Source organism: Bombina bombina, chromosome 6, assembly GCF_027579735.1.
Source record: "Bombina bombina isolate aBomBom1 chromosome 6, aBomBom1.pri, whole genome shotgun sequence".
In the NCBI taxonomy this organism is placed as follows: Eukaryota; Metazoa; Chordata; class Amphibia; order Anura; family Bombinatoridae; genus Bombina; species Bombina bombina.
The window spans coordinates 39,983,574-40,004,893 of record NC_069504.1 but is presented as its reverse complement, the minus strand read 5'-3'; the positions used below and the strand labels follow the sequence as shown (position 1 = coordinate 40,004,893).

General features: G+C 37.9%; 1 protein-coding gene across 1 annotated transcript in view; it reads right to left on the bottom strand.

The window, feature by feature from the left end:
• The window catches only part of LOC128664954 (carboxypeptidase A2), a 37,675-nt gene extending 17,343 nt beyond the window's left edge, over positions 1 to 20,332 (bottom strand). The window contains exons 1-7 of the mRNA XM_053719744.1: positions 20,261 to 20,332; positions 19,205 to 19,286; positions 14,072 to 14,206; positions 5,373 to 5,471; positions 4,486 to 4,587; positions 1,051 to 1,149; positions 402 to 512 (exon numbers count right to left, since the gene is read on the bottom strand). Coding sequence (XP_053575719.1) covers positions 402 to 512; positions 1,051 to 1,149; positions 4,486 to 4,587; positions 5,373 to 5,471; positions 14,072 to 14,206; positions 19,205 to 19,286; positions 20,261 to 20,325 — 693 coding nt within the window. The 5' untranslated portion in view covers positions 20,326 to 20,332. The remainder of the gene's footprint in view (positions 1 to 401; positions 513 to 1,050; positions 1,150 to 4,485; positions 4,588 to 5,372; positions 5,472 to 14,071; positions 14,207 to 19,204; positions 19,287 to 20,260) is intronic.
• Between the last annotated feature and the right edge of the window lie 988 nt (positions 20,333 to 21,320).

Below are 21,320 nucleotides of genomic sequence, written 5' to 3'. Positions count from 1 at the left end.
TACAGTGAGAGAGATACGGTGTAGAAAGGTTGTATGGTACAGTGAGAGAGATACGGTGTAGAAAGGTTGTATGGTACAGTGAGAGAGATACGGTGTAGAAAGGTTGTATGGTACAGTGAGAGAGATACGGTGTAGAAAAGTTGGATGGTACATTGAGAGAGATTAGGAGTAGAAAGGTTGGATGGTACATTGAGAGAGATTAGGAGTAGAGAGGTTGTGTGGACTTTCTGATCCTGTTAGATTCTAGGCTTTAAACACAGAAGCCTGTGCATGCTTTTTTAGCCTATGGGGCCAGTGTGTATGACATTATTAGTTGCACCTCCTATAGCTTTAAAAATTAAAAAATGCTACAAGTTGCTCAGGCTAGCAAGGAGCATACTTTAATAACTGCAGATACTTACAGCAGAGTGAGAGTAAACATATCCGTCAGGATTAGTGACAACCAGGAGAAACACATCGTGGCTATTCAGTAGAGAGGTGACGGATGCATCCTTTCCATAGTCTGAGGCAAGCTGGGACAAAAACAACATGTTGTTCATTTCATTTGTCTTTTGCTGGCAATGTCAGTATAATAAAGCTTAGCAAACTAAGGTTTTCACTGATTATTTGAGGGTAACTGTGTTTTGTAATAATAGTCTATGGGGAGCGGAGGGCAGGCGTCAGTGGCCAGGTATATGATTGGTTTTACTGCCCACCTTCTCTTTTCTGAACAACAAACCTTGAAGACAGGGGCCTGGCAGAGGTTCCTATTAAACCAGCACTTCAGTATATTTGTCTTAGGTACTCTGTTGGGCCAGTTAGGGACAGATATGTAGCAACATTAGGCTCATGAAGTCTGCAGGGTGCAGACCAAAATAAACCACCATATTTAGAGGTACATTACATGAAACAGGGACTAAATAAACAATGAAAGTACATTACAAAGTTTTTTTTCTTACTACACATAATTAAACATTTTAGATTACAGTTTCAAAGTGGTTACTGTCCCTTTAAATGGTCACTGCTGACTTTTTATACTATGACACTGTAACATTTTATTGTAACAAACACCTTGTGTGCAGTCCACAGGGCAGTAGCTTGGGTGACCCACTCTCTGGCATGAATTCCAGCATCGACCCAGATACCTGGGCGGTTGGTACCAGTGCTGAACTGTAATGGAAATAAAAGAGATTAGAACTATGAGCAACATACACAAGACACTGGTGTAAAGCTTATGCACGTTGTGAAAATTGAGCCTTTGTGATAAAATATTAAATCTCACTCACTGTAATTTTTTGAAACAGTGTGAAACTCTTTTGGCTAAATGTATGTAAATGTAATGAAGCTTGAGAGACTCCTTGTGGGCGTGTATAGGTGAGACCCTGTTAGATACTCATTAAGCCTGGCTTCTTCTACCTTTCTGAGAATATTAACATATATAGTTGCTTTAATCACGCATGACTTGAGAACTTATTGAAACACAGTTAAAGGGACATGAAACACTCATTTTTTTCTTTCATTTTTCAGGTAGATCATGTGATTTTAAATAACTTTCCAATTTACTTCTATAATCTAATTTGTTTTGTTCTCTTGGTATCCTGTTATGACAAGGATACCTCGGTAGGCTCAGGAGTTGCTGATAGGTGGCTGCACATATCTGTCTCATGTTATTGGCTTACCCAATACAATCAACTAGCTCCTAGTAGCGCATTGATGCTTCTTCAAAAAAAGATACCAAAAGAATTAAGCAAATTAGACAATAGAAGTTAATAGGAAGGTTCAAAATTGTATTATCTATCTGAATCATGAAATAAAAATGTTGAGTTTCGTGTCCTTTTAATGTAAATATCTAAATGTGTAGAATATTAATATGTCTGTTTTATTATAATGGTGCATCGAACAAGAGACGCCTCTGAAGGTGGAACTCATTCTACATGGTGGTACGTGAAACCGTTGTAACATACGGCTACATTGATTACAATTTATTATTATTATTATCAGGTATTTGTAGAGCGCCAACAGATTCCGCAGCGCTGTAAACATAGTCGGTGTACAGGATAGCTTTGTAGGGGTCAAGTGGGTAGAGCTAAACTACCATCTTGCAGCTCTAACAAGAGGTGGGTACAAATAGTGCACAAGACCTACAGACTTATACTATTGATAATGCTAACTGTGAAACCTCTGCTTGGGGTAGCACTAGTTGTGACCCTGCAGCTGTTTGGCATGAAAACCAGTGTGGGTGGTGTTTAAAGACTCCTGCTAACGCCTGATTGGTGCTTGGTTATTCTCTATGGAAGTCCTAGTGTTTTTGCTCCTGCCTGCTCCGATTCTAACCTTGGTGTGTATCCTGGCTTATGCTTTTTGTTACACCCTGCTTGTACCTTGTATTGTTGACTGATAACTAGCTGCTTAACTCTGAAACAGAATTTTGCATTATCTTCCGCCTATCCTTCCTGCTGGGACATCTGGTTCCTGATTGCTATACTGGTACTGAACACTGACTTGACTACTGACTTCTTGATATCCTTTAGCTGCTGCTGTCCTTTAAGTGCTAACCCTGGCTTGTATCTGCCTGCAACACATTTACTGCAGAACTGGTCCCAGCTTACAACCAAGGTAAATATCTTTTTACCTTAAACACACTATGGATAAGTAAAATTATACAATTAAATAAATTCAATTTGTGCGAAGAACTTCCTTTGTAATCACCCAAAAATCTGCAACGACTGAAGTGTGATTCTCAGCTTTACTCACATCACAGGCATGCTTTACCACCCTTATTGGAAGTCTATTCCATGAATCAACCACCCTTTCTGTAGCAAAGTTCTGCAAATTACTCCTGACCCTCCAATTTGACAACATGACCTCTTGTTCTGATATTGTGCTACATTACCTTTATTAAACAGACATGGCAGTCAAATATAAACTCCTGTGACTCAAAGAGAGCACCCTTTTTAAAAACTTTAGCTCTTGACACGTGCACTCTCCTGAGCCTACCTAGGTAGGCATTTCAACAAACGTTAACAGGAGAACAAAGTAATTGTTTGATAAGAGAAGTCATTTTTTTAATGACATGCTCTATGTGAACCATGAAAGTTTATTTAACTTTAATTTTCCTGTCCCTTTAAAAAAACATTATATCTAACAATGAAGAGTTATGAGAAGTACATGATTCCGAATAGAGTCACAGTCAAAGCCACGGAGAAACTTCTGACGGCGCCCTCCACCTTACCCACCGGCGAACAGGTAAGGAGGCATCCCTGGTACTAATCAAATGAGAGAAAGTTTCAATTTCCTTCAGTGGCTGTGAGTTAAAATCCAATGAATAAACTGTCACATTAAATAGAATTGAAGAATTTTAAGTCACTTCGTTTGGATCTTTATATTGCCGAGGCATCCCTGGTACCCCTGGTCCCATGACACTGGTGTTTGTTGGTCAAGCTCAACTTCTTTTACTTTTTACTGGCTGCCACCATTTTGCGCTCTGTAACAGAAGTAGTGCGCATTCGCAGATCAGTGATGGCGGCTGTTTGACGGGTGTATTGTGCACTTCCGCATATGAGATAGAGCGTTACATTATTGCAGGGCTGCATTGTTCTATATTATTCATGTGGCACTTTTTATATATGTTAGGTAACTTTTAAAGTGTGTACAAAAACTGCAAAAATGTCACTCTGAATTGTGTGTGCTAAACTGAAGCGCAAAAAACAGCTGTGAAAAAGCCGGCAACATCACTAATCTGTGAATCTTCACCACTTTTGTCACAGAGCGAAAGAATATGTGAGCTTCAAGATGGCTGTGCCCACTTTGTAAATATGTAGCTTCACCAAACAACACTTGTAAAGGGTTAAAATAAGGGGATATCTCTGAAGAGAGCTGCAGGCACATGAGGAAAGCAATGGGCATGGTGGGTAGTAACTATTCTGTTAAACTTGTGTCCAGCAGTTTAATGTCCATTTAAAGGGACACTCAAGTCAAAATTAAACTTCCATAATTCAGATAGAGCAGCAATTTTAACTAACCTTCCAATTTACCTCCATGAACAAAATGTGCACAATCTTTTTATATTTACACTTTTTGAGTCATCAGCTCCTACTGAGCATGTGCAAGAATTTGCAGTATATATATGCATTTATGATTGGCTGATGGCTGTCACATGATACAGGGGGAGTAGAAATAGACATCTTTGAAATTTGTCAGAAAAAAATCTACTACTTATTTGAAGTTTAAACTAAGTGCTATTGCCTTGACTTTTTATCATGAATTTGTTGATTATGCAAATCTACTGTGCCTACTGGTCCTTTAAATAAGCTAACCCCGGTCATTAATAGAAGCAATAACAAAATACTGTATAAGAGTCTGTATATATGAAATATAAATGACCTTGTTTTACAGAATAAATAGTAAATTAAACCAGCATAAACCCCCCCACACCACCACCACCTTCAACTAAAAATAAAATAAAAATATCTGCAATTTGAATGAGGATACATCTGGGACTTTTACCTTAAGGACATAAATGGGGCGTCCTTCATAAGAAGTTCCGATCTGTTGTCTGGTAACCAAAGAGCTGTAGTCTTGAGCAATGCTGCTGATGGTATTGTACAGCTAAAGCATAAGAAGAGCAAGTGAGTATTATTGCAGCATTCATATATTTAATCACTGTCAAACCATCATATTAAAGGGACAGTCTAGTCAAATTAAACTTTCATGATTTAGATAGAGCATTCAATTTTAAGCAACTTTCTAGTTTACTTCTATTATCAATTTTTCTTCGTTGTCTTGGTATCTTTATATGAAAAAAGCTAGAATGTAAGCTTAGGAACCGGACCATTTTTGGTTCGGGACCCTGGGTAGCGCTTGATGATTAGTGGCTACATTTAGTCACCAATCAGCAAGCGCTACCAAGGTATTGAACCAAAAATGAGCCGGCTCTTAAGCTTACATTCTTGCTTTTTCAAATAAAGATACAAAGAGAACAAAGAAAATTTGATAAAAGTAAATTAGAAAGTTGCTTAAAATTGCATGCTCTATCTGAATCATGAAAGTTTAATTTTGACTACACTGTCCCTTTAATGACCCAATCAGATTGTTTTATGGTGTTATGATTAGGGACCATACTCATCAGATTTGTTATGTGAAACTATTATATAGTAAATATTAAAGAGTCATATGCGCCAATTGCATGAAAGGACTGTACTATATCGCGTCTTGTATTTGTATATTGTTTTGCAATTTTCCATTATACATTTTCCACCATTTTCCTTAATAAAGTATTTTTAACTATTTTGATGGAGATACTAAAAAATCTGTTTTTTATATTTTTTATATATACCTAAATAGATTCAACAGATTATTAGAAAGCAGAACATTAGTGAGGAACAGATACTTACAGTGTCCAGGCTATGGTAAGCCCCGTAGTTGAAAGTGCCGGAGTTACGTTCCTTGCGTGCGTTCATTTCCATCTCTTGTTTTTCTTCATCAATCACTTTCTGAAAAAAATGTTATCCAAAATTATAAATAAAACATTCTTATTTCACTCCACAAACTCTGGGCATCAGCTTTACAGTGTACATTGTGTCTTGGCTTCTCACTAATAATTAGGGTTGAACAAATAAACTTTCTAAATAATTACTATGAAGATATGCCATTTCTCATGTATCTTCTAACCAAGAAGAAAATTATTGGAAGAAATAAAATGCTTCTGACCAACATAGACAGACTTACCACCACCCCTCTGAAACTTCCTCATCCTAACAGGCAAAATAAATCCTGAACTAGCCTATCTCACTGCTACACCTACAAACTACTTTACAAGCTACCCCACGTCTTCTGTCTCCCCACCCATTAACCTGTAGACTGCAAACTCTTTAATCTGTTTTATGTATATGTATTTTTTAATGTGAATACTGTAGTCATTGCATACCCCAACTCATGTACCTAATGCTACAGAATTTGGCAATGCTTTACAAATAAATTATATTACTACTTCTATTACTTATAATAATATGATACTGGCATGGTTAAGATTTGTAAAATATTACAAATATATCAAAGAGTGAAACACAGAAAACTGATACATTCACTATTTTACTTTGGCAAAGTTGTGGTTAAATTAAAATGCTGTATAATATAAAAGCTGCACCGAAATGTTGTGTTGACCCTCTGGAATATTTTATTTTTAAAATGTCACCCAGCAGTTGCAGTCCTAATAATCCTAACACCTAATATTAACTGTAACAATAACTTAATCAATAAATGTAACCCTAAAACTAACCATAAGCCTTAGCCTAACCCTGTACCCAAAACTAACAATAGCCCTTGAGCTAACTTTAACCTGAAAACTGCTCCTAGCCCTTACCTGTAACCCCAAAACTAACCATAAGCCAAATGCTAACTGTGACCCCAAAACTTACCATAAGCTAAATGCTAACTGTGACCCCAAAACTAACCATTACCCTTATGCTAACTGTGACCCCAAAACTAACCATCACCCCTATGCTAACTGTAACCCTAAAACTAACCATAACGCTTAGTCTAACCCTGTACCCAAAGCTAACAGTAACCCTAACACTAACCATAACCCTTATGCTAACTGTGACCGCAAAACTAACCATAACCCTTATGCTAACTGTAACCCCAAAACTAACCATAACCCTTATGCTAACTGTGACCCCAAAACTAACCATAAGCCCAATGCTAACTGTGACCGCAAAACTAACCATAACCCTTATGCTAACTGTGACCCCAACACTAACCATAAGCCCAATGCTAACTGTGACCGCAAAACTAACCATAACCCTTATGCTAACTGTGACCCCAACACTAACCATAACCGTTATGCTAACTGTAACCCAAAAACTAACCATAACCCTTATGCTAACTGTGACCCCAAAACTAACCATAAGCCCAATGCTAATTGTGACCCCAAAACTAACCATAACCCCTATGCTAACTGTGACCCCAAAACTAACCATACCCCTATGCTAACTGTGACCCCAAAACTAACCATACCCCTATGCTAACTGTGACCCCAAAACTAACCATACCCCTATGCTAACTGTGACCCCAAAACTAACCATAACTCCTATGCTAACTGTGACCCCAAAAATAACCATAACCCCTATGCTAACTGTGACCCTAAAATTAACCATCACCCCTATGCTGTGACCCCCAAATTAACCATAACCCCTATGTTAACTGTAACCCTAAAACTAACCATAACCCTTATGCTAACTGTAACCCTAAAACTAACCATACCCTTATGCTAACTGTGACCCCAAAAATAACCATAACCCTTAGCTTTACTTCTATTATCAATTATGCATAGTTCTCTTGGTATCATTTGTTAAAGAGTAATCCTAGGGGAGCCATCTGACAGCAATGTTGGCAACAATGTTTATTGCAATGTTATACATAGCTGCAAACTCTGATGCCATAGAATTCTGCAGACACTCTATGACAGCAGAGTTTACAACTATGTAAATTATTGTTGTAAAGACTGCTGCAAGATGGCTAAGGACACGTGCATACTCTTGAACTCACCTAGGATTACTATTTAACAAAGGATAACAAGAGAACTAAGCAAACTGATAATATATGTAAATTAGAAAGTTTTTAAAAATTGGATGCTCTATCTGAATTACTAACATTCAATTTTGACTTTTCTGTCCCTTTAATGGTAGCCAAAAAACTAACCTAATTCTAACACAAAAAAACAAAACCTAACACATAGCTTAACCCAAACACAATTAGCCTAACTGTATCCCAAAACAAGCCTTAAAAGGACAAGAAACCCAATTATTTTCTTTCGTAATACAGAGAAAGCATGCATTTTTAAACAACTTTCCAATTTACTTTTATTATCTAATTTATTTTGCTTTTCTGGTATCCTTTGTTGAAAAGCATATCTAGATAGGCTCAGGAGATGCTGATTGGTTGCTGCACATATGTGCCTCATATTATTGGCTCACCCATGTGCATTGTTGTTTCTTCAACAATGATACTAAGAAAAGGAAGCAAAATAGAAAATACAAGTAAAGGTGGTGTCAATCAACCCGATCTTATTGGATAGGGTTGATTTTCGTCTATGTTTGTACGCCGCCTCAGAGCAGGCAGACAGGTTATGGAGCAGTTGTCTTTAGACCACTTCTTTATAACTTGTGTTTCTGGCGAGAGCTTGATAAATAGACCCCATACAGGGAGTGCAGAATTATTAGGCAAGTTGTATTTTTGAGGATTAATTTTATTATTGAACAACAACCATGTTCTCAATGAACCCAAAAAACTCATTAATATCAAAGCTGAATAGTTTTGGAAGTAGTTTTTAGTTTGTTTTTAGTTATAGCTATTTTAGGGGGATATCTGTGTGTGCAGGTGACTATTACTGTGCATAATTATTAGGCAACTTAACAAAAAACAAATATATACCCATTTCAATTATTTATTTTTTCCAGTGAAACCAATATAACATCTCAACATTCACAAATATACATTTCTGACATTCAAAAACAAAACAAAAACAAATCAGTGACCAATATAGCCACCTTTCTTTGCAAGGACACTCAAAAGCCTGCCATCCATGGATTCTGTCAGTGTTTTGATCTGTTCACCATCAACATTGCGTGCAGCAGCAACCACAGCCTCCCAGACACTGTTCAGAGAGGTGTACTGTTTTCCCTCCTTGTAAATCTCACATTTGATGATGGACCACAGGTTCTCAATGGGGTTCAGATCAGGTGAACAAGGAGGCCATGTCATTAGATTTTCTTCTTTTATACCCTTTCTTGCCAGCCACGCTGTGGAGTACTTGGACGCGTGTGATGGAGCAAAAATCATGTTTTTCTTGAAGGATGCAGACTTCTTCCTGTACCACTGCTTGAAGAAGGTGTCTTCCAGAAACTGGCAGTAGGACTGGGAGTTGAGCTTGACTCCATCCTCAACCCGAAAAGGCCCCACAAGCTCATCTTTGATGATACCAGCCCAAACCAGTACTCCACCTCCACCTTGCTGGCGTCTGAGTCGGACTGGAGCTCTCTGCCCTTTACCAATCCAGCCACGGGCCCATCCATCTGGCCCATCAAGACTCACTCTCATTTCATCAGTCCATAAAACCTTAGAAAAATCAGTCTTGAGATATTTCTTGGCCCAGTCTTGACGTTTCAGCTTGTGTGTCTTGTTCAGTGGTGGTCGTCTTTCAGCCTTTCTTACCTTGGCCATGTCTCTGAGTATTGCACACCTTGTGCTTTTGGGCACTCCAGTGATGTTGCAGCTCTGAAATATGGCCAAACTGGTGGCAAGTGGCATCTTGGCAGCTGCACGCTTGACTTTTCTCAGTTCATGGGCAGTTATTTTGTGCCTTGGTTTTTCCACACGCTTCTTGCGACCCTGTTGACTATTTTGAATGAAACGCTTGATTGTTCAATGATCACGCTTCAGAAGTTTTGCAATTTTAAGAGTGCTGCATCCCTCTGCAAGATATCTCACTATTTTTGACTTTTCTGAGCCTGTCAAGTCCTTCTTTTGACCCATTTTGCCAAAGGAAAGGAAGTTGCCTAATAATTATGCACACCTGATATAGGGTGTTGATGTCATTTGACCACACTTCTCATTACAGAGATGCACATCACCTAATATGCTTAATTGGTAGTAGGCTTTCGAGCCTATACAGCTTGGAGTAAGACAACATGCATAAAGAGGATGATGTGGTCAAAATACTCATTTGCCTAATAATTCTGCACTCCCTGTATTCTTTATCTAAATCATGAAAGAAAAGAATTGGGTTTCATGTCCCTTTAACCCTTAACCTAATTCTAACACAAAAACTAACCCTTAGAGACAGTCAAAACCTTTTTATGATTTAAATAGGGAATGTAATTTTAAACAACTTTCCAATTTACTTTTATCACCAATTTTGCTTTGTTCATTTGATATTCTTAGTTGAAAGATAATTCTAGGAGGTTCATATGCTAATTTCTTAGACCTTGAAGACTGCCTCTAATCTGAATGCATTTTGACCACTAGAGGGCATTAGCTCATGTGTTTCATATAGATAACATTGAGCTCATGCACGTGAAGTTACCCTGGAGTGAGCGCTGATTGGCTAAAATGCAAGTCTGTAAAAATAACTGAAATAAGGGGGCAGTTTGCAGAGGCATAGATACAAGGTAATCACAGAGGTAAAAAGTGCATTACTATAACAGTGTTGGTTATGCAAAACTGGGAAATAGGTAAAAAAGGGATTATCTTTCTTTTTAAACAACAAAAATTCTGGTGTTGACATGATAACACGAACCATCACCTAAGAACACTATCTCCATCTGAAAGAGATTTATTTATTTTTTGGATCACTTTTTAACTTTTCACTTGGACACAACACATTCATAATTTTTTCAACATTTTTGCCTTTTTTGACTTTTTTATCACATTTTTATTTTTATTTTTTAACTTTTTCATTTTTTGAGGTATTGTTTTTCTTTTTGGATTTTATCATCACTTGTTATCACTATCACCTATTGATACACATCACCATTTGGAATACGCCAACATTTGAGACATTTGGTTTGTGACTTTCTCACTTGTGACTTTATCAGCCTATTGGAACTTTTTTTGAATAACATCCGATCTAAAGGTGCACCTTAGACAGTTCATTTATATGTTTTAAACTTTATTTTTATCATATGTTTTCTATTTATTTTTTGTTTGTCTATACGTATGTACTATATGTATGTACTGTGTTGATCTTACTGCAGAGGTTGATCTTGAAAGCACAACATTTTACCCACTCATTGTTTATTATATGTTACACATATTAGTTTTAATGTTTTAGTATTCATGTATTAAACATCCATTTTAACCTTTACCGTTGGCGCTCTTGACACTTATTCTAACTTTTGCCACTCTTTAGGTGAGTCTAGACACTTATGTTTTAGAGCGACTTCAGTACTGTCCCAAAGCTCCATCCAACCACCATTTTCAATAACATATAAATATTACCTGTCTGAATACAGTACTGTACTGTCTGTCTGAGGGTGCTATGTATAAACATGATATAAAACTACCTTTAGGTTACATGTATAAGCTGTATTATATAACATATAAATATTACTGTCTGATTACTGTACTGTCTGTCTGAGGGTGCTGTGTATAAACATGATATAAAACTACCTTTAGGTTACATGTATAAGCTGTATTATATAACATATAAATATTACTGTCTGATTACTGTACTGTCTGTCTGAGGGTGCTGTGTATAAACATGATATAAAACTACCTTTAGGTTACATGTATAAGCTGTATTATATAACATATAAATATTACCTGTCTGATTACAGTACTGTCTGAGGGTACTGTGTATAAACATGATATAAAACTACCTTTAGGTTACATGTATAAGCTGTATTATATAACATATAAATATTACCTGTCTGAATACAGTACTGTACTGTCTGTCTGAGGGTGCTATGTATAAACATGATATAAAACTACCTTTAGGTTACATGTATAAGCTGTATTATATAACATATAAATATTACTGTCTGATTACTGTACTGTCTGTCTGAGGGTGCTGTGTATAAACATGATATAAAACTACCTTTAGGTTACATGTATAAGCTGTATTATATAACATATAAATATTACCTGTCTGATTACAGAACTGTACTGTCTGTCTGAGGGTGCTGTGTATAAACATGATATAAAACTACCTTTAGAGTACATGTATAAGCTTTATTATATAACATATTTATTTATTTATTATCGGTTATTTGTAGAGCGCCAACAGATTCCGCAGTGCTATAAACAAAGGGGGAGTACAACAAAACAATTATAGGGTAGAGGGCCCTGTCAATAGTTGCACTGTTATAGTCAGCTCTTAAGAAGGTGATCTACAAACAGCTGGACTTTTAGGCTTAAATGCCAAGGGGGTTCAGGGGATTGCAGTGGAGGAGAGGAACTGGTATTAGGAAAAGTTAGTGTAGGTTGTAGGCATCCCTGAACAGTAGAGTCTTTAGGGAGCACTTGAAGCTTTTAAAACTAGAAGAGAGTCTTGTGGAGCGAGGCAGAGAGTTCCACAAGATGGGAGCCAGTCTGGAGAAGTCCTGTAAACGGGAGTGTGATGAGGTGACAAGAGAGGAGGAGAGTAGGAGGTCATGAGCAGAGCGAAGGGGACGGGAGGGAGAGTATCTGGAGACAAGGTCTGAGATGTAGGGGGGAGCAGTGCAGTTGAGGGCTTTATATGTAAGAGTGAGAGTTTTGTGTTTGATCCTAGAGGCAAGAGGAAGCCAGTGAAGGGATTGGCAGAGAGGCGCAGCAGATGAAGAGCGACGTGTAAGGAAGATGAGTCTGGCAGAGGCATTCATTATGGATTGTAAAGGAGCTAGGCGGCAGGTGGGGAGACCAGAGAGGACAGAGTTGCAGTAATCAAGGCGGGAAAGAATGAGAGAGTGGATTAAAATCTTAGTTGTGTCTTGTGTAAGGAAGTGTCTAATTTAAGAGATGTTTTTAAGGTGGAAGCGGCAGGCTGTAGCAAAGGACTGAATGTGAGGAGTGAAGGAAAGAAAAGATCTGAGTCAAATGTGACCCCGAGACATCGGGCATGCGGGGTAGGGGTAATGATGGAGTTGTCGACAGTTATAGAGATATTGGGGGTGGAGATTTTGGAAGAAGGGGGGAAAATGAGGAGCTCAGTTTTGGAGAGATTTAGCTTGAGGTAGTGAGAGGACATCCAGGAAGAGATGTGAGAAAGACAGTTAGTGACACGGGTTAGCAAGGAAGGAGATAGGTCTGGTGCAGAGAAGTAGATTTGGGTGTCATCGGCATACAAATGATATTGGAAACTGTGGGACTTAATTAGGGAACCTAGTGATGACGTATAGATTGAGAAGAGAAGGGGACCGAGGACAGAACCTTGCGGTACTCCGACATAAAGTGGTGACGGGGCAGAGGAGGCCCCAGAGAAGCCTACACTGAAGGTACGGTTTGACAGGTAGGAAGAGAGCCATGAAAGGGCTGTGTCACAGATGCCGAAGGATTGGAGGGTTTGGAGCAAAAAAAGGGTGGTTGACAGTGTCAAAGGCTGCGGACAGATCAAGGAGGATAAGCAGAGAGAAGTGGCCTTTTGATTTAGCTGTAAGTAGGTCATTGGTGACCTTAACAATAGCTGTCTCTTTGGAGTGATAGGGACGAAATCCAGATTGCAGCGGGTCAAGAAGGGAGTTTAACGTAAGGAAATGGGATAGGCGTGCATATACTAGTTTTTCAAGAAGCTTTGAAGCAAGAGGGAGGAGGGAAATAGGGCGGTAGTTGGATGGGGAGGTAGGATCAAGGGAAGGTTTTTTGAGGATAGGTGTGACCAGTGCATGTTTCATCGATGAGGGAAATGTACCAGTGCTGAGGGAGAGGTTGAAAATGTGTGTTAGTATAGGGGTAAGGGTAGCAGAGAGAGAGGGGAGCAGCTGTGAGGGGATAGGGTCAAGGGGACAAGTAGTGAGGTGAGAGCGCAGTATAAGTGCCGAAACTTCTTTCTCAGTAACAGGGGAGAATGAACTAAGTTTCAGGTTATGAGGGTTGTGGTTGAGTGAGAGTATTTGAGGGGGGGAGAGAATGGAATTATGTTGAGAGCTGATTTCATGTCTGATGGAGTCAATTTTGTTAATGAAGTGGTTGGCAAAGTCTTGAGCTGACAGAGAAGTTGTATTAGGAAGTGGCGGAGGGCGGAGGAGAGTATTGAAAGTGGAGAACAGACGAACATATAAATATTACTGTCTGATTACAGTGCTGTACTGTCTGAATGAGGGTGCTGTGTATAAAAATTATATAAAACTACATTTAGGTTACACGAATAAGCTGCATTATGACATGTAAATATTGCAAAAATTACATAAGATGTTGTTTATAGTTGGTTCCCTCCCCTCTCCAAACTGTCCCATATTAAAGATACAAATATTCCAAAATCCAAACCATTTCCAGTCTCAAGCACTTTGAAAAGGGTTTTCTACCTGGAATGATGTTTTATGGATCCTTTTAAATGAAAGAAAAAAACATACAATTGAACAATCTTCTTACAATGTCCTGCTTTCTAGATTTCACCTACCTGCAGGTCTTCGATCATGATAGAGTACTCAAAGTTGTTGGATTCCAGGTAAACCTTCACTGACTGAAGATTTTCAAAGGGGACTCTGATATCGACTGGGATGTCAGGGTTATGAGGCTCAGCCCAGAAGTCAAGCTACAGAAATACAAAGAGGATTTCATTATAATATGCAACCACACTCTTTAATACACAAGATAATGTAGATCACAATTTATGGGCCAGATTACAGGTGGAGCGCTATTTAAAGCTCCCGCTTGAGCGTTAACTGCGCTAGAAGTAAGTTCTTTGCACATGTCGGGTTACGCTGGTATTACAAATAGAAAGTAAACTGTTTCCACATGTGCACTGACACATCGTTTGTAAAAAGCCTAATTTAGAATATTGTGCATGTGATAACGTATTCCCCCATAGAAGTCAATAGAGCAAAAAAATTGGAAACCAAATTAAAATGCTACTCGTGCACAAACACAATCCCATATTCTCGAGTGCGCTAACCAGACATGAAAATAAGAATATTTCACATTCCAATGTTCTTCACATTACATAGAAGAATATGTTATATTTATATATATACATTATACATTATATATAGGTATAGATACAAATATATATATATATATATATATATATATATATATATATATATATATATATATATATATATACATAAATATGCACTCACAGGAACGAACAACTGGCTCAGTACCATTGTTAGCCTGTTCTATGGCGATTTACCACCTGGGTGCAGCTTTTTAGCCCAGTAATGCTTTTCACAGAGTAGAACTTTCCTATTACGGTCAGTCCAGTGCCGAAATACCAGGCAATTCCTCTCTGAACAAGGAACACAGCAACCCCAGGCGATCTTTTCAGCCTTCATTAGGCCTTGTCAGTGAGGTGTAACCATATTCCTCTAAGCATACTGAGCAAGGAGTCCACGTCTGGTTGCCCCTTTTTCCCTTAGGGAGACTAAATACATACAGAGAGGAGTGCACTCACAGGAACGAACAACTGGCTCAATACCATTGTTAGCCTGTTCTATGGCGATTTACCACCTGGGTGAAACTTCTTTTTAGCCCAGTAATATAACATATTCTTAACATATTATCTATTTAAAAATACATAGAACATATTCCCCCATGTGCAGAACATTGGAATGTGAAATATTTACAGTAAATACACAGTTAAGTACTTTATTAAATATGAATATTGCATAAATATGTACGTCTCTCTCAATCTCTTTCTCTCTCTCTCTCTCTCTCTCTCTCTCTCTCTCTCTCTCTCTATATATATATATATATATATATATATATATATATACACACATGTATTTATGGGTCTATATGTCTGTGAATACATAAATACATATGTACACATATAAAGACATGTATGTATATATATATATATATATATATATATATATATATATATATATATATATATATATATATATATATCCATCTTTAGACATGTATATGTATGTATCTCTATGTTAAAACCCTTTGAAGCTTTTTTTTTTGTAACACCTGAGACCTCATATCTTTGAGCCCTTATAACTTTTTTGAGCAATAGGTTTTTTAAATAAGATTTATTAGATGTTATTATGATTGTAAATGTACTTTGATATGTATTTTTGATGTGTTATGTGAGACTTTTTTGTTTTGCGAAACAGTTAACCCGAGCTCTGAGGTCTCACTAACCTGTACGCAAGCGATCGTGTTAACTTCCAACTTGTAATACGAGCGAAAAGCCCAATGTGACTAAGGAATCAACAAATTTCACATATGACATTGACAAATTATACAGTAGTTACTGGAAAAAAATGTATTTTACAATTTGATAGTTTGGTACAACAAAACTCTTCAGACATATCTTCATTCACACAGTCTAGCTTAATCCCTTAATGGCCAGCGCCGTACCCTGTACGACGCTGGTCCTTATGCCCTGGGCTTCTTTCTGCCGCAATCTCGCTACAATTAGCTAGATTGCGCTAATTCTGAATGCCCCACGAGTGAGGCACTGCAGAAATAGATTTGTAGAGTGAGAGGGCCACACATCGAACAGCAGTGGTGCCGATCGTTGGTGGGTGGGATGGAAGGAGGGAGGCGGGTGGGCGGACCATCGCTGAAGGGGGAAGGGAGGGGGCGGGAGCGGGTGGGACCGATACGCCACGCTACAGGGGATACATTTTTTTTTTTAAAAAGCTGCGTCAGTGAGGGGGGAAGAGGGGCAATGAGGGGGATTCTATGTGGGATCCTTTAAGGGAAAGGGGAAAAATGGGGGTTTTAAATTATTATTAATAATAATAATAATAATAATAAAAAGCCTAATTTGCAGCAAACTGGGTACTGGCAGACAGCTGCCAGTACCTAAGATGGCGGCAAATAGGTAGAGGGGGGAGGGTTGGGGGGAGGGTTAGAGAGCTGTTTGGGGAGGATCAGGGAGGTTGGGAGGTAAGGGGGGATACAACCCTGCAGAAAATATTTTTTTAAAAAAATTTTTAACAACAAAAAAACTTTTATTTTTATACTGCCAGACTTTCTGCCAGTACTTGAGATGGAGGTGATCTTTGTGGGGTGGGGAAGGGAAGAGAGCTGTTTGAGAGGTGTCAGGTAGGGATCAGGGGGTGGGATGTGTCAGGGGGAGGCTGATATCTACACTAAAGCTAAAATGAACCCTACAAGCTACCTAATTAACCCCTTCACTACTGGGCATAATACAAGTGTGGTGCGCAGCGGCATTTAGCAGCCTTCTAATTACCAAAAAGCAATGCCAAAGTCATATATGTCTGCTATTTCTGAGCAAAGGGGATCCCAGAGAAGCATTTACAACCATTTGTGCCATGATTGCATAAGTTGTTTGTAAATAATTTCAGTGAGAAACCTAAAATTGTAAATAAAGTTAACGAATTGTTTTATTTGATCGCATTTGGAGGTAAAATGGTGGCATGAAATATACCAAAATGGGCCTAGATCAATACTTTGGGTTATCTACTAAAAAAAAAATATATAGTTTTGAAAGGTAAATATAAAAAAGGCTCTATTTCTGTTTAAATGTAGTGATGGCAAAAATGCTAAAAATGCTGTGGTCTTTTGGGGAAGTTTTTGTCTGAAATGCCCGGTCCTTAAGGGGTTAAAGGGACATGAAAAACATACATTTTCTTTCATGATTCAGAGAGAACTTACAATTTTAAACAACTTTTCAATTCTATTATCTAATTTGCTTTGTTCTCTTGATATTCTTTGTTGAAAAGCATACCTAGGTAGGTCCAGGACAAGCTATGCACTACTGAGAGCTAGTTACTGATTTGTGGCTACAAACATACAGTATATACCTCATGTCACTGGCTCACCAGATGTCTTCAGCTCTCAGCAGTGCATTGTTGCACTTTCAACAAAGGATACCAATAAAATGAAGCAAATTTGATTATAGAAGTAAATTGAAAAGTTGTTTAAATGTGTATGCCCTATCTGAATAATTAAAGGGACATTAAACACGTTGAGATGGTAATATAAAATATGAGCTTTTCAGTTTCTGTTAGAAATGGAAGTCTAGAACACTTATATTCCACACAGCCATTGGCTGTACACTCTAGTCCCTAATTGGCCACAGCAGAGAAAGTAACCTAAGTTACAACATGGCAGCTCCCATTGTTTTATAGACACTAAAACTTTACACTTATCTTGTTAATATTTAGCTAATGAAATGTTAAAAAACACATCTACATGTTATTCTCAGACTAATATTTTCTTCAAATGCATAATTCTATCCAGCATTTTTTTAGTGTTGAATGTTCCTTTAAAGAAAATGTTTGTCTTTCATGCCTCTTTAAAACATTTAACAACTTTCTGCGTATCTGTAAATTCTATTACTCATTTAAGTAGTACTAAAGAAATTAAATTGTCAGATACATCAAACGTATTAACTAAATATTAGAACAAGAATGTATTAAATGTGTGAAATGAAGATTTTACATGTTGTGAAACATAAGAGATAAAATGTTCTAAGAGCAGATAAATAAGGGGGACTGTAAAAATAAATTTGGGCACATAAGGGTGAGCCCTGGAAATAAGGCTGTCCTGTCTGTGTTGCATCGTTCTGCCTGTCCTTCTACTGGATTCCCATATTGAGCATAACACATTCAGAAATCCTGACTATAACCTAGCAACCAAGCTTCTCCACCATATATCTCTGTGCCTATCTCATCACATCCCCCACTGCTCTACTGAAATTCCATCCTCTCTCACTAACCTAAAAATATTTCCTGTGCCTGTTTCTTGGATTTCTCAGACTGAATTTATTCCTAGAAGTTTGTCCCTTAGTTACCTAACATTGCGTCACATACTCCACCAATAAGACCAAATGTTCTACCTGTTTCCTCCATAAAGGGACATTCCAGTCAAAATTTAAATGCACATAGATGAATAGAAACATTTTTGCAATATACGTGTATTAGCAAAAATGCTTCTAGTAAAAGTTATCAGTTTTACCCATAACATTTTTCTCTGCACGTGCATGTGAAGCATAGTTAGATATTCTCAGTGCACAAGCATTTTAAATGCTACAGCTGCTCAGAGCACAAGTGGGGCTTGTAGCATGTCAACAATTAACAAATTGAGTCATTACCAGATGGTATAAACACCTTAGAGTCTTGTATATGTATGCTATAAAATGCTTCTAACCAAAACTGAAATGCATCCATGTTGGTTTCAATTTTGGCTGGAATGTCCCTTTAACCCTTAATAACCTTCATTCCAAGTTATCTATGGTCAGATCATCTCTCAAGTTATCCCACTAATGTTTTCCTGTATCACCTCAATTCCTTCTACAACTGTAAGCTCCTGCAGTAGATGGGCCCCTAATTCCTATGTTGTCTCTCTGCATGTAAAGTATAACAATAATATTAATAACAGTAAGCAATAACTGTACATCTAACGTGTTCATTCCCAATTGTTTTCAAAAACGTGAAAAAGAAAAAAGCCGGTAATAATTCTCATACATTTAATCAAATGATATCCGGTTGAACCTCACACTTTAAATATATAAACATAAAATATTTAAGTCATGATTTCTATTATTATTTACACATGGGCACTGGCAGGCATGCTACCCACTAGTTGGTACTTAGAGTTATACCTGCAGGTGTGCCAATGTTTCTAAGGCCTGAAGTTGATTAATTTCATCATAGCTCTTTGCCTTGATCCTCAGCACTTGGTCTCTAAAGAAAATAACAATGTTCTATTAAAAGGGTGAAGTGATAAGGAACTGAAGATGTCAGAGTGAGCAACTTCATAGGTTGTGGTACCTTATAGTGGCCTAGAGGAATCTGGTGCTATTCTTATATATACACTTTCCAAGCAGAAACAAAGCACCTTTACCTGCGAAGCTTTGGCAATTTGGAATCATTCATGAAATAACCATGTTTGCTATAGAAAATAATGCCATAGAGTATCCTCTTTGCACTTTTTATGGTGGCTTTTTCTTATATTTGATTATTTTGGTAACTAAAGGTATATCATGAAGGTGCTCGGTGAGCTAAAAAAAGGAAGCAGTGATTTGTGTGGATACTTTACATAAAAAAACACTGAAAGAAACCGTTGTGTTCAGGGGCGGAATTACCATTGGTGCCACAAGTGCAGTCGCACCAGGGCCCAAGAGCTGGAGGGGGCCATAGCAGCCAGTCTATACATAGGTGTGGTGAAGGTTTACAATACTAATGCAGGGGATACTTTTGTTAGTGCAGGTTGTAGATCCATCCTATTATCTATCTATCCTCAAATTCATTATACAGAGCAGAATGAATATTAATACTTTTGCTTTCTACTGAGTTACCTTTTTAGGGGCCCCAAACAAATCTTGCGCCAGGGCCCTCTGTTGAGTAGGTCCACTACTGATTGTGTTAATGCCTCAGCTTTAACAGAGGAGTGTACAATTGCTCAGTAACAAAGGGGTAAAAATACAACAACCATTCATTCTAATTACATTTTCTCCACACTCTGGACTGGGCAGCTGGCATCTTTGAGGGAGGAATTTACCCTAAAAGAGCCCGATTTCCTATTACTGTGTAGAACACAACAACTTTATGGAAAGTAATATTCTTGCGATAAATATGTCATAAATAAGCAAAACGTATATACAAGATATCCCATGTAGCTGAGGGCAGCTGGGTACTTAAGGCTTCAGTATACTCACCCAATAAATGTCCTTTCAGTGAAGACGCCTGCCACCAGGGCAGCAAAAATCAGCAGGAGTTTCATTGTGGAAGGAAAACCGTCTGTCTGGTTACTGCTCGGTATTTATAAGGAGTGGGACCAACCTTTGTCCCCATATTATGGTGGGAAGCTGCAGATGGTCATGTTTCTAGTGCACAGAATCTAATCTCAAGGTAACTCACTTCTTGCATTAATATTCATAGCTGATATAATAAATGCTGTAATTATACAGATTATTGCAAATTATCCAAGGCTTTATTCGCATAATAGTTTGCTTTAGATTTAAAGGGCATTCCAGTAAAACAATTCAGTGGGCTCTTGGCTGATCTGCTGTTTTGTAACTCAGAAATCACACTGGTTATACCCCATGATGATGATCTTGCAATGGTCCCAGACCTTACAACAGTCTCAGAGTTTACAAAAGGCAGCCATTCCCCCCCCCCCCCCCAATATGAAATGGCAAACTATTCTTTAGATTGAATGATTATTTTAAGTATATAACTAAACAAGAAGGAAGCAGAAAATAGTATTTTATTTAAAAAAATGATGCCTGCTGAAAGGGACATATGACACTTGTAACATAAAGGGCCAGATTACAAGTGGAGCGCAAAAGTGTGCTTTTGCGAACACGATATTTACTCTTCACTTGTAATTTGAAGTGACCCACGATGCGAACACGATCTCGCGTTCACATTGCATGGAAGCTTTGTGGTCAATTGAGTGTGCTTCCATACATATACATTTACAGGGAACACACAGTTTACCATAGACAGAAATGTAAAGTCACTTTTCAACCCACACCCGCCAACTTTAACCCCTAAAAACTGCTTTGTACAGATATTTTTTATTTTAAAAAAAAGCTAAAATAAAAAAACAAAAATACATTTGGGGCCAATTCGGGCACTTTTTGAAAATTAACCAGAAATCTAATCTCTGTTTAATTTTCAGAGCTCGAGGTAGCAACAGCCAGCCACTTGTAATGGATGGTTATTTATTGAATGTGTCCATTTACAGACGCATGATAAATTAGCACTCCACTT